Source organism: Amblyomma mixtum, chromosome 2, assembly GCF_055824585.1.
Source record: "Amblyomma mixtum isolate Tamu chromosome 2, ASM5582458v1, whole genome shotgun sequence".
NCBI classification, from domain to species: Eukaryota; Metazoa; Arthropoda; class Arachnida; order Ixodida; family Ixodidae; genus Amblyomma; species Amblyomma mixtum.
Genome location: NC_143013.1, coordinates 303,167,559 through 303,185,211, shown reverse-complemented (window position 1 = coordinate 303,185,211; position 17,653 = coordinate 303,167,559). Strand labels below are relative to the sequence as shown.

Here is a 17,653-nt window from a genome sequence, read left to right as displayed (position 1 = left end):
CAGCTACCACCTCCTACTTCTTTTTCTTTAAATTTTCGTTCGTAGCGTAGCTTTGCCGCAGCAAGCGTTTCCTGTACTGTGAACTCAAAAACTCCTGCGCGAACGAGAGAGCTCGACCGAACGGAGGGGGCTTTTTTTCGCATTTTTCTTTCTTAGCAGCCTCTTTTTCTCGTATTCTATCAGCTCACCTTTTACTTTTTGTTTTGCGCATTCCTAAGGAAGCACTCGGATCGTCTCGGTTCACCAGTTCTTCGCGAAATGGTTTCACTGGCGAGTGTTTGCCTCTGTATAGCTTAACTCTGCCACGAGGCGCCTCTCCTTCGCGCCCGCCGTTATGTACTCGGTCACTGCATTGCTTGCGTTCCGCGTGGTTCCGCCTGGCCGGACACGGAGCCACTTCCTCTCGCATCCAGCTAATTTTTCATTGGCGAAGAGCCTCCGTTTCTCTCCCGACAACTGAACGTATGCCTTGTCTTCCTTTTAACCCTACATCTTTCCTCCCATGCATTATTCGCAGACGCATCTGCGAAGACGGCGCCATACAACGTGTAGTAGCTACTATCGCCCTCTCTGGGCTAGCCGGTGCGATGTCCGGATCAGTAACTCTTTGTGGGTCTCTTTGTGGGTCTGGGCTGAGGGGGGGGGGGGGGGGGGGGGGGGGGGGTTCAATTGGTTCTGTGTTGCTATTAAAGGCATGATTTCTGCAGTTCTTGAGATCGCACGCAAATTGACCTAAATGGGGAGTGATGCTTGCAAGCGGAGAATTTTGCTTCTCTACTCTCTCACAGGAAATATACAGCGTGGAACAAAGAAAAAATCGCCGGCGTACACAGAAACGCCGAGATAACCGTAATGGTAAATACCAGATATATTGAAAACCTCTAATGGGGGGTAGGTTTTTGGTTAGAAAGCAATCACTCATTAACGAAGGTAAAGACTCTGCCACCGCCACCACGCTCACTTGGGCCTCCGTGTGAGCCCCTTCCTGAACGAAGAGAGGGCGCTGTTGTTGTTGCAGGAGTGCCGGGAGTGCGGAACGTGCGAGAGTACGCGTGCTGCCCGGAGCCGTACATCGACATCACGTACACGATCCACATCAGGCGGCGCACGCTCTACTACGGCTTCAACCTCATCATTCCCTGCGTGCTTATCTCGTCCATGACACTGCTCGGTTTCACGCTGCCCCCCGACACCGGCGAGAGGCTCACCCTGGGTGAGTGAGGGCGCATCATCTTCCCTTACACAAAAAAAAAAAAAAACTCTTTTAGACAGTCTATAGTCTGTCATATACTTCTGTCTAAAGGCTTCTGTCTACAGACTCTCTGTAGACAGATCCTATATAACAGTCCATAAGCAATACAAATGCTATAGACAGGCTATAGATTCATGGCCATACACTTTTAGTAGAATTGTGTCTATAGACGCTAAATAAATAAATAAATAAATAAAAAATAAATACTGATTGGAATCCAATAGTCTGTAAGAAGTCTATAGACTGTCTATAGACCATTTTCTTAAGGGCTCTTTCTTCCGGTCTTCGTTTCTTACAGTGCAGCCGTCAGATGTGAGCGGCGTCATTGGCATAACACATCACGTGACCTCTTGCAGATCGAGTGAATCATGCAATCAGTCTTGTTTTATCTCAGAATCAAGACGCCATCACTCACGCTACTTCTCAGGCGCCTCTGATTGGGTCTCAAAATTGGTGTCGGCATCGCCAAGCATATGATAAGGCGGCTTTCACGGTTCCTCCACCTGCTACTTGTTGAGATTTTTAACATGGATATCCGAGAGAACAAGACTTCGCTACCGGAATCGTACGGAACATTAAAGACTTAAAGATGGTGATATCAGAAAAGGTGGCCTCTATCTCGAGTAGTGATCGCATTTCATAAACAGCAGCTGCGCTGTAATAGTGCATTACCGAGTATTTTAGTCATTCTATGAATTCAATTTTTTTTTATCCATTGGGGAAAGGACTTCGTACAACATGCCGGCGGGGCCAGGTGATTCGTGTCAAGGAAGGTGGAACTGCGCCATTGAGAATGGGACGAATGACTAGGAAGACCATAAAGATGCGAAGAAACACCACTCTTTCCATTTGTCATTCTACTTATATATCCAGTCGTATTTCTAGTCTTCTACAGTAATCCTACGTAGTGACATAATGGCCGTGTCTTTCTAGTCGTATGCCCTCGTCTCATTTGCACAGTTCTCTTTTCCCCATCTTATTACAGTCATTCCTTTGCATGAAGCTGTTCCATTTGTGTATTTTCACTGCTTTCTGTTTTTTTTTTTTTCAGAATTCTAGAAAGCCAGAACTATTATTTTAAACAAGCCATATGCGCCCGTTTGATTGTCTTTTCGGCCAGCTCGATTACCATTGATGTGAGCAGATGGCAGGAAGTTCCTGCTCTGGCTATTCAGGCAGAATCTCGTGTACTGCGTCTTCATTCCGATATCTTATTCGAGTAACATTAGTAATGGGCTTCTCGTTGGTAGATAAGTAGACAGCAGTGTGAGGTCTAAGATGGGAGACCTCGCCTGTATCCCTTAAGTATCACGGGTGAAGAAGAAGCCAATTGTAAAATATAAAAACATATATGGCGCAGTGCCGAAAGGGGATTTAAGGAAAAAAACTATTTAACCTAACAGTAGATGTGGTGAATAAGAGTAAAGAGAAAATGTAAGAATAGGTTCTGCTACCAACAGCAGCACCCTTTGCTGGGTGCTGTGTTGTCGTCGGTGCTTTTACTGAAATCTTTTTTCTTTTCCTCTTCTTTTCCAGTTGCGTTTCTTCTTGCTAGTCTGTTGTGCCAGAACGCTTACTCTGTCACCTTGTAGCTGTGTCGGCCGGTTTAGCTTTAGAGGATAAGCTGTCACAACAGTGGCGCGAGATATACACAGCTCCAATATGAAAGGGAATACCAGAGATAACGACATTAATTCAGAGATAACGACAGAATCCTTTATTTTTGTGCCAACTTAATGTTCCCTTTAATATTGAAGCTAGCTGTACCTCTGGTGCCGACGAGTATAGCATGAGGCGAAAGCACTGAACTTTTCGTCGCTCTCTCCCTCTCTCTATCTGTCTACCTGTTCCGTTGATTGCGCACTTCCGTGCTGCTGAAGATTTCACGTACTGCGCACCTCTGCAGAAAAATTAGCTCTGCAGAAAAAGAAATGGAGAAAAGGCAAAGGAAACTGGAAAAATAACCAGAGACACAAAGTGGCGGCCGCCATAACCACCCTGCCTTTTTTTTGCCCCCGTATTTTTATTCCTGGAGCAGACGACGCGGTGTTTACAACCACACTCCGACTCTAATGTAAGGATTCAGCCGAGGATTTTGCGGCGCTCCATTCTTCGGGCTGAATTGAGCCTTCAAAGGAAGCAGGAAACCCGACGTCAACGAGCGCTTGGGTGAGGAAGAGGGGGTTTACGTCTTCCGTGTTTCTTTCCAATACCTCTCCACTCGAGGCGGGTTACAGCCGTCCTAAAGAAAGCCCGCACTCACTGGCGTTCCGTAGCGCGGGACCCTGGCGCTTTTCGCCACGGCACCCAGGCGCGGAGGGTCGGAAGGAGGTGTGTAGCCGAAGCGGCGGCCGAAATGGCAGAGCGAATGACGAGCGATAAGGGGGGCTGCTATTGGAGCTCGCTCTCCGAGCAGGGTGCGTGATCTCCTTGCTCCAAATGCCGAAGGGGGGAGTAGTGAGGAGGTCTCCTTTTGAGACGAAAAGTCTGGAGCACAGGGTGATGCGGAGTCTCGATAGCGATGGAGACGGAAAAAAAAAGCAAACCCCGGTGGCGGCGGCGGTGGAGACACGAAAAGTTTATTCCCGACGAAGCCCCACTGCGGCGAGCTCTTCACCGGTCCCCGTGGGTCGATGCCGACGACAACCGCGGAAGATTTGAGCCCAGCCCCTCGTGGAGGCTTTTTCCCAGAGGGCTTTATGGCTTACCTGCCCGTCTGGAGCAATATTTCAAAAGTGTCTGCCTCCCTTTGGTGAGATCGTTTCTTTTTCTTTTTTTTTCTGTGCTGGAGGCTGCCGCTGCCGACACTGTTTTAGTGGCTGAGGGGATGGAACGAAAGTGGAAGTGAAAAAGGGGGAGGAGTTGATCTCTCTCTCTCTATCTCTGCCTCCGCCGTGTATTGCTGGCTTACCGACGACGTCTTACGACGTCTTTACGTCTCTCACAGTCGTCGCTTTTTGATCGTCGCACGGTTCTAAAGGGAAACGGGTCGCCGGTCGTCCGAGCCTAAAGAGGGCATGGTCCGTGGTCGCACTCTAGGATGAGACGAAATGCGGTCGGAACAGGGGCAGCCGATTGCGGCTATGAAAAAGGAATCAAGCAACGGATGTTCAATGCAAATAAAGATGAGCTTAGAGAGGGGTTTCGTAAATCTCTAGCTTCGGCCTAGCTGTAAGACGTATAGGGCAGCTGAATAAACTGGGCTCCAAAGCGGTTTAGAATCGGCGAGCCTCTTGAGGAAGAAATTTCTTGTCTCTTACTTGGAAAAAACAAGGCCACAGGGAGTGAATACATCCTCGCTGCTCTGGAGCTGTGGTAGATGCAAAAAAAAAAAAATAATAATAAGAGCTCTAATAACGGGCGGTAACGTTACGCGTATGGGTATATATTTCTAGAACTATGAAACACAGGCGGCCAATCGCTTTCGTTGTGAGGCTAGCTTGACCCTGCAATTTCCTGCGTATCACGCAAGACACTGATTACACAGATGTCAGTAGCATTTGTTTTTCCTCGAAAAAGAAAACTAAATGGTTTTATTTTTATTCACGTTTCTCATAGCAGAATAACAGATTGCTTGTTATAAATTCCCGCACCGAAAAAGATAATCCTCCCGGCTTAACAACCTAATATTTCTGCAGGCGTCCACTTCTTCAAATGAAGGAATGATTTTCAGTTTAGGCATGTCCAACTCTGTGTGAAGAATTTTATGCTTTTAGCCGTTCAAAAATTAGGGCGACTTGCGAAGCTTATTTGGTTTGGTTTGTTATGGTTTAACGTCCCAAAGCAACTAGGCTACGAGGGACGCCGTAGTGAAGGGCTCCGGAAATATTAGGAATGCGGAGGTAAAAAAATTAAGGATACCCTTCGATTTATGTGCGGCAGTGGAATGTTGCCATTTTGCGCGCGGTGTCGCTAGTGGCCGAAGTTTCAGCTGCAGCAGAATGAAAGTCCCTGATCGCATAAACTGTGAGGGGTGGACAAAATGTCACAAATCCATTGCAAACCACAGGGCACGAATGGACGCTGAACGCTGAAGAAAGGGAGCAGGCACTACACTCACGACTTAAGTCTACTGCACGCACAGCCAGAAGGAAGAAGAAAGAATCCGAGAAAAGGAAGTGAAAGAAAAAATTTTAAGGCTGTTGCAGTCACCGAAAGAGGAAGCCAAGTGCTTAGCGGGCGTGGGCGCTACGTGGAACGATTATATTTCAGCTATAAAATGATTGCATTATAATTTCCCATTGATCGATGCCATAAATTAATAACAGACAATTCTGGTATGCTTTCCTTGGATTTGGTGACTGTTGGTTTCTTTTTTGTCTACCGGTATTGGAAAGATAAACACACCGCATACCGTGAGTCTCGAATTAACTAGCTGTAGCCATTCTTCAAAAAAAAAAAATTCTTTTCGATCACTAGAGAGAAGTTAAAATCTCTTTGAATTGTCGTTCCATGTGGTGGCTATCTTCTCCACCGGTTTGACGTCCTGTTTAGCTGGCATCATCGCTTTCCTTCCACTAGTTTCCTTTATTTAAATGTTCTTACATTCATGTTTATTTTTGCTCGACCAGTTTCCTGAATATAATTGCAGTATAAATCGTACGCCGTGCAGGTTTGATGCCCCTGTCCGTTTAGAAAGAAAAAAAAAAGAAGGCTTAGTGCAGTGGTGTTCAAAATTTGTTTTCTTCTCTTGAACTGATTCGATCTAATTCCACTTCAAGAATCAAAATGCACTAAAAACTTTACTGCGACCAGTCTGCGGTCGGTATCCCCCCCGGATTGGGGTCTGGGAAAGGCCGATGAGCGAACAGGCGTCTGCAGACGAATACATTGTTATGCCCAGCAACTGACAAATATTTTGTTCCGAAAGTGAGCGGGCGATGTAAACACTGTGGGGAAGTTGCTGACAACTTTCACATGGTATGGGCTTGTCAGAAGAACCCCAGCCTTCCCCCTACCCACCCAAAAGGACTGGGAGGCGACGTTGCTCAACTGCTCTGGACTGGAGGACCAAAAAACCTTGGTCCATCGAGCCCGAGTGACATCACCTAGCGTAGAGGGGCATTACGCCCTGCCCTCTCAAACTTGTATCAATAAAAGTTTGTCCTACCTACCTTCATGACTATTCACGCAGTGACCGGCGCAGGTTCCGAATGAGCCGCCCACAGATACAATGGACAAGCAACTCTGCATCAGAGCAGCACTGTTAACGGCACAAACGAGGCTGTCTCAGGCGGGAACAGCCACGGATAGGTTGACGAAGAAAAAGACGCAGTATACTCGAGTTCCACGATATATGCGCATCGCTGTTAGCACCCTCATCTGCGACGACAGGCTTACAACGCGATTAGAAGTACCCTCATCGGCACGCATCCGCAGTCGATGCGGCTCCATACAAATAATGCCGAACACCGGCTCTATCGAGGCGAGTACGTACTACTCTCCGGCGGCGATGTCCCCAACAAGACCAGCGACAGACGCTAGATAGCCACAAGCTCGCAGACAGCTCAGCGCTATATACCTTTGTGTTGTAAGTGGAACGGGAGAGGGGAGGTCCCCCGTGGAAACCACCACGAGATTTCGCGCTCGCGCTTTTTGTTTCCTCTGACGTGAGACAGCGAAACGCTATCAGGCCTCGTGACGGCCCTTGTCCGAGCTGCCAAATCTGGGCCTGATGCGTCCGAGAGCAACAGCTGCTCGCGCCTCCCTCTGCAAGCGACGGACGGCGGCGTCGGCGACCCTGTTAGCCCGGAGTCAACGTAGACTGTACCGAGGTGTGGGGAAGACAGGGAGGCGAAGGAGGCTGGGGAGCGTGGGGGAAAAGGGGAACGAAACGAAGGGGCGGGGGGCGCAATCGGGCCAAACTCTGCACTGAAAGCAACAAGGGGTGAGGTTGGGGCTAGAGAGGGGCAGGCAGGATCGATCGACGTCACCTGACCGGAGAGCGCCTTCGAAGCACGTAGATTGCCGGCTCCGCGCTCAGCAGCAGCGGCGTAAAGCTCACCTCCTCTGCTTCGCCGCGCCTCTTCGCTCTCTTCATCCATCGGCGTTTCGCCTCAGCGAAGAGCCTGCTTGTCGAGGCGCCCAAAAGCCTAACAACAACACGAAAGTAAAAAGAAAGAACTAGTGAGAAAAAAAAATAAAAGAGGTCAGCGAAGGAAGGCCAAAGATCGCGTCTCCTTAAACCCGCAGAATAGGCCACACGGAGAGCGGCCTGCCTGTACCACGCGTCGGGTCGACGGTCGGCCAAGCCTGCTAGGCGCGTCTGGCGCCTCGTTACGTTGGGTGATGCTCGCTCTAGACCTTAATTGTTTACCGGCATCCGACATCATGTAGAGCATCATGCTGGGAATGTCAGGAACAGCTGAGCAACTGATGGAGAGGCCGAGGGGTCAGGTAGAACCGTTCACGCTCTTGCGGAAGCCAAGGTAACAGAGCTGAGTGGCTGCGGGTGATGCGTTCGATGCCTAGCATTGCTGCGGAGGGCGAATTCTTTCAAACTTGCTCTTGTTACGGTATACTGATATGAACCGAGAAAGTATTCGGGGTAAGGATTAGAGGGTAGAATATGTTCATTCGCATGCATTCGCTTCTCATTCAAACATTATCATTCAAAGATTACGTTTCATATTGTTAGGCACACCTGTGCCAGAGATACACTTTGGTACATCTGTTGCGTTGCTTCTGTTATTGTGGAAGACAGGCTCCTCTAGCTAGACACAGTCCCGTAAAATCAGACCTTCCCTGTCAGTAATCAATTCTTCGTGGGCGATCTTTGCAGCTGTGTGCTGTGTAATACATCCGTAGATGTGCGAAACAATATGCAACCTAACCTTTGAATGCGACTGTGCGTCTGGTGCGAAAAGAATTTGAACACCGCCTGAACACTCACGCGAGAGTCGAGCTACCTTCTTCTCATTTCTGGTGTGATTATTTCTGTTTAAGTGGTGCATACAGGTTCCACCTGTCCTTTGTAGCTATTGTAGCTTTGTAGCTATACTATCGCCACCTGTCGCCTCCCTGTAAATTTTATTTCCGCCGGCCGCAGCACAGGTGCTTAAGTTTATGGATACCAGTTGCCGCTGCGAGCATTAAATATTCTTTCCGTTTTAAGCGATAGCGTAGGAGACTCGCTGGAGCCAAAATACGGCGACCTCCGTTGTCACACTTGGCAGGTGCACACACCTGTCACTCCTGCCAAACGTCCTCCTCTCTTCCATTTTCACTTGTAGGGAAGAGGAAGAAGACGCCGGACTAAGAGTGACTACTCAGCTCATATGAAAGCGACTGCGACTAATGTCGCAAAAATCAGTAAAGGAAGTGATCATCCTCAGAATAGAAACAGAAATGGAATAGAATCAGAATGGAATCAGAATTGCAGTCGAATCAAAATTGCGAATAAAATATGTCTGTAATAGTATTGGAATTGGGAATTGGAATATTATCAGAGTTGGAATAGACTGGCGAGTGAAAGAAAAATGCTCTCCCATTTTCCCCGCATCAATCCAACTGATTCCCTCTAATTTAGTTTCCTTTTTTTATTTTTGTAATGAACGACTACTACTGTCAGTAGTATTTCCAGTTTCAGAAACATCACAGTGACTGTCACTGTGAGCGACTAATAGTACACCCGGGCATGTGTGTATCAACACAAATTGGACGCTGTCTGCAGCAGTCATCACAGACCGGTCTGCCCTATGGTCAGTTCCGCAGAAAGGGTTGAACTAAATGTCGCACGCGCACTGTTCTACGTCCCGGTAATTTCTTTTTCGAGGATTATTCCGGAGGGGAGATAATCGTGTGGAAAACCAACCAAATAACAAGAACGGCCGGTTAATACAAGCAAACGAGCCTGTATGCATCATTTCAGAATCTCTCTAATGGCGAAGGCTGCACTTTCGTTGATTGCCGCTCTGCTATACTCAAATACGTCTGAGCGCGGCCAGGGTGAAAACGAACACAAAAGCCGCCGCATTATTTTCTCACCCGCAGAACCACAACTTATGTCTTCAACTAAGCCTTAAATTCTGTTCGCTCGTCGTCACAAGCCGCGCGGAAAAATCACGAGCAATTTAATGAGGCACATTAATTATGGACTGTCGGCGGGAATTGTGGTGCTGAACCGCACGACGACGGGGCACTCGTGGAGAAATGCTCCGAGCCCAGCACATGGGATATGTTTCTACAGATTCGTAAGGCACTCTTTAATCTGGGATAAAGGCGAATCACTCTGCTTTTTGCTCTCTCTGTCGGGAGTACGAATTAAGGGAGGAGAAGTGCTCTGAGCGGAACTCCGAGGAAGTGCATTAGCGAAATTGGAAGCATATTTGAACGGCAAGGTATAAGAGCAAGATTCCAAGAAAGACGGAGAAACAAAAAACGTTTAGTGATAAACTCGCGATTCTCGGGGACTCGCAGAGAAAAAGCTTGGTAGTTTGTTCCGGAGAGGTCAGTTCTGGAGATGCTAGTATCTCTTTGGCTGCTGCTTCGCCTCTTGGTTGAACGGTTTCCGTTCCGGGTTCGACCCATTCTGAGGGATAAGGTTTACAGTGAACACAGAAAGGAGCTTTTGAACTCGAACGGTGAACCTTTATTTTGTGTGGTGGGCGCTAGAAGGTGATCCTCTACAGCTTTACCTTCCTGTACCTTAGAGGGACAGCGCTTTACTGCTACTTTTCAACTACTCGAGAAACTTCCCTTGAGCCCTTTTCAGAAGTTTTGATGTCCCCAGAAGTGCCACTACCTCTACGCCTGGCCGGACCGTGGGCTCCACTTCAGTCTATCCGAGCAGCCGTCGATTACGTATACAGTGGAAACACAATCTAACGAAACTCGACTTTACGAAGTTCCCGGTCTAACGAACAAATTTTGATTCCCCGGCAAGTGCCTATAGGGTTCAGTATTTAGTAACCCGAAATAACGAAACAAACGGCCACTAAACCCGATATAACGAAGTTTTTCCGGGAAGAGATGAGTAAAAAGGTGACTTCTTATTAATTTCGTCCACGATGTCTCGCAAATTGTTGGCAGCGTGCCAGCAGTAACAGCTAGGCTGCGAAGTAATGGCCCTGGTTTCGTTTCGACGGGGCTGCAAGCTTCGCCGCTGCGCGAAACAACAGACTCGGCAGTCGGCAGCGCTTCCCACGTTGATTTCGAATCCGTTTTAATTGATGGCGTTTTCATGCGCAAGCGATTCGGGCCGCATTAGAGAGCTTTTCATAGGCGCTGGCGTGCGTATCGGCAAATGCGATGCCGCGGTAGCTTTTGGGTACCACTGCGTTACGATTTTAGATTTCGAATAATGGAAAAATGCCTTCCTCGATTTTACGAATTTCCCGTTTTAGCGAAATAATTTTAGGCTGCTCTTCACTTCGTTAAATAGAGTTTTAACTCTATTGCATTATGGCCTCGAAAAAAGAGAGACAGTAGCATAAACCCTGCCAAGCACCGAAAATACTACAATGAAACCTCTAAAAGGTAAATATTAGAGAACCAAAGTTAAGTATAGTCGTCAATAAGGCTTCTTGAGTGGCCAAATTTAATTTCCAGTAAATATTGGTTAATGGTTAGCAGGTACAATGGCAACCATGAGCTGCATTGCACGAGGTGTGGTAGGAGCTCAGTTTTGGGAACAATGCGAGTCCAGTGACGCTGCAAATGGATTCAGTTTGCCGTGAATCCGAAGTATAAAATATACCGAATGTTTCTGCAAGTTTGGCGCTATGTGTGACGGTGAATTGATTTGGTATTAATTGGATACCTCAGGTCGTCCACATCGGACACCTGCCAAGTCGTACTGAGTGCAGTGCGTTTTGCTTACTATGAAAAAAAAAAAATGCCTCACTTTCTTTCAGGACCTATTTTCAGAATGTCAAAGCTTTGTGGAGACACGGAGACATGAAAATAATACTCGCTAGAGTTGAGAAGATCTTTGTACTCGGGATGGTTAATGTGTTTAGTTGAGTTTCAGGCTCCTCCTGGGTAGTCAATCTGTGCAGGGATGTTTGCAAAGAAAAAAAAAAATCATCGTGCCATTCACTTCTCACACTGTGTAAACGAGCTTGCTTAGCCTGCTGTGTTCTCCTGGACGCTTGCATTCCTGCTCCTTTGATGGCGGGATCGCGAGCGCGCATATTGCCTCTAACAGCTTAAACGCTTGCCGCGTACGGCGTCGCGTGCAGGTGTAACCATCCTGTTGTCCCTGACGGTATTCATGCTCCAGCTCGCCGAGACCATGCCTCCGACGTCCGATGCCGTCTCCATCATAGGTGCGCCGGATGTTCGGCTCTGCACAACGTGTGCATGCTGGAGGGGTCTCTCTGTCTACGGTGCTAGAAATGGTGGTGGTGGTGGTGGCAGTGTTCATGTCTGTGAGCGTGCGTGTTTGTACTGCAGTGTTGGCTGGTTCTTGGCAATGTCGTGTCTAGTAGTGAAGCCCACATTGTTGCCTGTACATAACGTCGGTGATGTTTTCTTGTCTAGTGCTTGTGACGTTTTTCTTAGGTCGCCAGCGTGTTGTGCGATTTTATTTTATTTTTTGCCTGCTCTGCTGTGGTGGGCGTGAGCCTCATACAGAGAACATACTCGTCTGGTCTCTGTGCTTGCCTGTACTTGTCTTCGGGATGTACACGTTGCTGAAGTAAGCGCGTGCTTATTCAAGGTCAGCCATTACGCATTAGCAGTGTCTAAAGAGCAAGTTCTCCAACATCATTCGGCCTTTGAGGTCTGCGCAATCGGGAAACACTGTTAAAACTGTCCTGTTCTGACAAAAAAGCAGTAGCAGCTCCGTTAGCCACCATGTTTGTTTACTTCGCATCCGAAACGACGACGAAAAGGATAACTCACTTTGCGGGAAAATAAACAAGCTGTGCTGCCTTTAGACTCACCCAAACTGCGTCTTGAATGCAGACGACAAATTAGAAGCTCGTTTGTGGAGTACTTTCTTCCACTTCTGCGTAATGCGCAATGGCTGTGTACCGTGCCTTTGGAACAGTGCATGGAAGCGCTTGACCGAGAGCAGCAATTAAGGGTTGAGTAGTTGTGGACACTAGCAGACACGTAGTGCAAAGTGAGGAGAAGGTATGCGTATTGCAGCAGATTCCTGTGGTCAGTGTGACACGAGTGTATTGAGGTTTTCTCAGGAATTGAGTTAGCGCGAATGCTTGAAAATTTCTGCCAGGAGCCTCTGCTTTCTTGTTCTGTAAACAAAGAACGGCGTTTTGATCCAGAAAATTGCATTTGTCATACCTTTTCGCCAACTACATCCACATAGCACTCAGCAGTGTTCCGTCTCGGCTAAACTCAAGTTACCTTCGAGATTTTGACCTTCAAGTTCCGCATGGTTGAGCAGTTGAGCAGGTACGGACAGCCGTTGAGCTCACCTCCGCCGTCGGTCGGGCCGAGAAGCTTGGTGTCCACTGCCGCTGCCAAGATCCGCTCGCGTGTCTAAGCAAGTGGAGTGGCAAGGTGCCTCCGACTGAGCCTCCTTTCCAGACACCCAGCCAGCGGCGAACCGGCCAGAGTGAGATCTCAAAATGTGCCAAGCCCAAAGCCTTAACTGGGCGCCCTCTCCTCTCTGTCTTGCTCGCAGGCGTCACCATTCTGCTCTCGTTGATCGTCTTCATGCTGCTCATTTGCGACAAAATACCCGCCACGTCAGACACTCTGCCTCTCATAGGTGCGGACCAGTCAAGTGCGATCGTTGACAAAGACACCCAAGCCTTCCCTAACGGCGTGGACTGTTTTAAGTGGACAGAGGAGCAGTGGGCAGTAACAGGGCAAAGACACTCACGATCACTGCGGATTAGAGCGGGAAAGCGGCATCTAATGGTTACTGACTCCTATCGGTGCCGGAGAGCCTTAAAAGCTCTACTCGAAGGTGATATCAGGCGTTCGTGAAAAATGAGCGTGCGTAATGACGAAAGGCAATGAGAATGAGCAGAACTGCAAACGCATTTTCGAATATTGCACCATGGGTTTTAAAACGAAGTAGCACTTGCAATAACACAGAAGTCTGTCTGACGCCTGGCGGTGTGTCGATTGTGACATATCATCGAACGTATGTTCTACTCCTTACATTGTGGCCTCCACCGCAGTGGGAGGAGCTGAAAGCTTGAACAGGCGACTGCGAATAGTCGCGCTGTAATTGTTGTTAGAAAGAAAGTGTCTTTGCTCTGTTCCGGTCTCCCGCCTTGCAATCTGCCGATCGTGCTCAATCCACAAACCCCACTATCCACGCTGATTCAAAGCATGGCCTCCACCGTGGCCCCTCGCTTACGCCTCTCTCCGTGATCTACCCTGCCTTCCCCACACACTGCACTCGAACGCACTAAATCCGTGTGGAGCTCTAAAAGCGAAGACACATTTACATCGGTGTTGTCCTAAATATTGTAGTTATCGCATTGCGCCGTGCAATGTGCGCTGACAAAAGAAAGTCGGTGTGGCAGCCTACGGGGTCGCACACCGTCCACAACTTTTCTTTGCCTCATATTACATCTATTACTGCTCACTCCTGCATGCAGAAGTTGTTTTCTAACATGTTTCCTCGCGGTCTATCTAACCTAGAGATTGTCGGGTACGACCAACGAACGTACTATAGCTACAGGTATTCAGCACCACGAACAAAATACACTTCGGGCTCACATTGCTCCATTAACATATAGTTTTCAATGCCAAAAAAGTTCTTAAGTTGACTGATCATTAAAACTCCTGCCATTATGACTTTCGAATCACCATTTTCTCTTCGTTAGCCAGACGTCCATGATGATTGCAGGCAAATAGTTTGTTTCCTCTAATGAAAGAACTGATTCGACGACTTTTTAGCAAAAATCACCGAAAGAAAGATTCGACTGAGAGCAAAGCGTAGCAGCACATAAAACAAGCAATTTTCATTCAAATAATGAATCGTTGCTGAACAGGCGTAGACAGACGTAAAAAGACAAAAATATAAAATTACGCTTAGTAGGCGCGATAGAAGAATCGGTGCAAACACCTAAAAAGATTACAAGCAACTATTCCTTAAAAAGAACACCGAATCAATTCTACGAAGCAAGAAGACGTTGAACGAGCACAGAAAACGGTGCAGCAAATGCGACGTGACTCAAGAATCTAATTTTTATTCTTTTGAAACGAGAAACCGAGGAACCTTCTAAGAGAAAAAAAAAATGGAACGTTTCGTACCCGGGACGAGTGCGCGAATAATGTTTAATTTGCATTCTCATTTCGTAAGACACCCTGAGACGGCATAATATGACGCAGGAAAAAAAAAATGCAGTTAGGCATTTCTGCAAGCAAAGTCCAATAATTCTGTGCCTTAGATTAGCGTCGTTCCAACTGCGGCAAGTTTTCGAATGGCGCAGAGACGAGCTTCAAAACTGAGTTATGGCCTGACTTACAATTGTCTTATCGATGCTGTCCTGTTTCTTATTTTTCCTGAAGCAGATGCAAGGAGTCTTAGAGCCGGCATTGAGAGAATTCCGAGCTGGTCCAGGAGACGACGCAAGCTGTGGCGGCCTAAATTTCCGGGAAAACGAAAAACAAATACGGCGGCAACCGGAAGAAGCAATTAGGAAGGCGGAAACGCTCGTATCGGCATAAATTTCGAGGCCCCCAGAGAGGGCTGTGAGGCTGGCAAGGCGCTCGCCCGCGTAAATCTAGCTGCCGCGATGCTCGAACGGCCTAAACGGGCGTTTGCATGCGGCCGCGTCTTGAGCGTGGCGCTTTCCCAATAAGGAGCAGTACGACTTAGCGCAGTTTAATATTCGCTGGGGATATTATATTCGGAAGCACACAGAACTCGCAGAAAGACGTATTTTGGCAGAGGAAGATGAAGGATGATGTTTAGAGCTCTGGGGAACACATGCTGCTGCGATGTTTTTTTTTTTCTTTTGACAAGCCCTGAGAGAGCACCTTTAGGATTCGGCTGTGTCACAATGCCACGGTCTCTGCCTGACGTCAGTCTCAACTCGAGCGCCGAAAGATAAATTCAACGGGAAATTCTGGTTGTAAACGAGGCCCCGGCAATATATTGATGGAAAGGCACTTCATTTGCATTTTGCAGCTGTCGCACAGTGACAGTGTAGTGTGCTTGAGCAATACATCGTGGGAGGGAACAGCGCGAACAAGACGACAGACGAAGCAAGAGGACACAAAGACGAGCGCTGACTCGAAACTGAATTTTTTATTGAAAAAAGAAAACATATATACATCATAATCACGTGAACAAACAGAGCAACGAGCATTGGTCTAGCGGAATCAAGATCACCAATTGCACAATATGCCACGTGGTGAACTCCGAACAAAGGCACCCCTGAGAACCGAAATGAAACAAGTCACGAATTATCTAAAAACGATACTTCTTAGTCAACTAATGCCAAAGAAGGCTGGCTGATACACTGTGATTCCTTCTTCCTTGAAATAAGCTTCCATAATCTCCTTGGTCAATTTATCCCGGTGTCTAAACAAAATTTTAGTTTTTGTGACCAAAGGGCGGCACTTTTTCTGTTTCTTTTTATCATTTTCCTTCCCACAATCGCGGCAGTGATCTTTAAGATGAGAGTATCTGGTGTCTGATAGTGAGTTAAGATGTTCCCTCAGGCGAACGTTCATTCAGAGACCGTGGCATTGTGACACAGCCGAATCGTAAAACGTTCGCCTGAGGGAACATCTTAACTCACTATCAGACACCAGACTCTCATCTTAAAGATCACTGCCGCGATTGTGGGAAGGAAAATGATAAAAAGAAACAGAAAAAGTGCCGCCCTTTGGCCACAAAAACTAAAATTTTGTTTAGACACCGGGATAAATTGACCAGGGAGATTATGGAAGCTTATTTCATTAGGAAGAAGGAATCACAGTGTATCAGCCAGCCTTCTTTGGCATTAGTTGAGAAAGAAGTATCGTCGTTAGATAATTCGTGACTTGTTTCATTTCGGTTCTCAGGGGTGCCTTTGTTCGGAGTTCACCACGTGGCATATTGTGCGATTGGTGATCTTGATTCCGCTAGACCAATGCTCGTTGCTCTGTTTTTTCACGTGATTATGATGCATATATGTTTTCTTTTTTCAATAAAATTCAGTTTCGAGTCAGCGCCCGTCTTTGTGTCCTCTTGCTTCGTCTGTCGTCTTGTTCGCGCTGTTCCCTCCCACGATGTATTATTACAAACTCGCCCAGCTATCCATCCTTCTTGAGCAATACGTAAAGGTATGATAGCTGGGTGTAGTCTATAGGTTTAGGGGCTCGCTGCAGAAATAAATGAAGCGATGTTAACCGATGTTATATATCACGCTATTCATCAAATGTTAGCATCTTAGCATAGCTTTTGTTTTCTTACCAGTTGAGATCTTTTCACTTATCTCGCTGGGCTTGTGTTTAGAATATGGAGCACTCTTAGCGTGGCGCTTGCTCTTTCGTTGCCGCCGAGAATTCTGCTCGTTTTTGTTCTATCGGTTGGTAGAGCTTTGCCGTTTCCGGTCCAAGCCAGCGCAGTATGTCGTTACTTCGGTTAAACATGCCCTAAAGAAAAATGACGCGCTGCATGACTGTTCCAGCCTGCCTTGAATGCACGCTTTTCTTCACGTGTGCCGCATTGCTTGTGATTGCAAGTGCATGTTCGTTTTTAATGTTCTTGACAAGCAGAAACACTAAAAAGTACGTCAGTATTGCCTGAGCAAAGAGCTTGTATCAAAAGGCTTCATAATCGTTGAGTGCCTGCTATAAAATTCAAGATTAAAAGATTTCTCAGTCCAAGGAATAATAATCCGACATTTCTTAAAAGGAGCCTCGTATGCCGTTTCTTAATGTCAAGACCGTGTATCTATTTGGGCGAATGTTGACAACCCCTTGCATGAACCTGTGCATTTCCTCTGGGACCCCTGCGATTATATAGCCATCCTATGCATGGCCTGCTTTGCGAGTGCGCAGTTCGACTTCAGGAATGCCGACTGGCGAATGCTACTTATTCGTAAGCTCGCTTAGTGCACTTTTGATCCGACGCCTCAGTAGATGCGTCGGTACTCCGCTTACGTACACTCTAAACACGAAAGGTGTAGAAAGGGAGTAACCTGTCCCCTATCGCACTCCTTTTAAGAGGCAGGGCATACCGCCCAAGCCCCGGAGTAGACTTCCATCACTAAGAGTACGGAATACTACGGTTGGCAGCGGAAACCAATTCCCCCCTCAAAGCGTGCAAAGTTGTAACAGTTGCGAAGATTGTAACCGAGGTCTAAGTCTGCTCTATTTTCTAACCTTAGGACCTCCTGTCCCACGTTTTAAAGCCTCCTCCCATTGCTAACTGCTTCAGGTCGTTATGCTTTTCAGTTGAAGTATACGCACATCCGTTGCCTAGTTACAGTAAGCATTCTGTATATTTAGTTATCTAAATCCACTCCGGAACGTCAGCGG

At 47.3% G+C, this 17,653-nt stretch overlaps 1 protein-coding gene across 1 annotated transcript in view; it reads left to right on the top strand.

Moving 5' to 3' along the window:
- LOC149364743 (neuronal acetylcholine receptor subunit alpha-7-like) overlaps positions 1–17,653 on the top strand; it is a 262,942-nt gene that overhangs the window by 239,871 nt on the left and 5,418 nt on the right. The window contains exon 7 of the mRNA XM_089574677.1: positions 11,434–11,520. Within this exon, the coding sequence (XP_089430803.1) occupies positions 11,434–11,520 (87 nt within the window). The remainder of the gene's footprint in view (positions 1–11,433; positions 11,521–17,653) is intronic.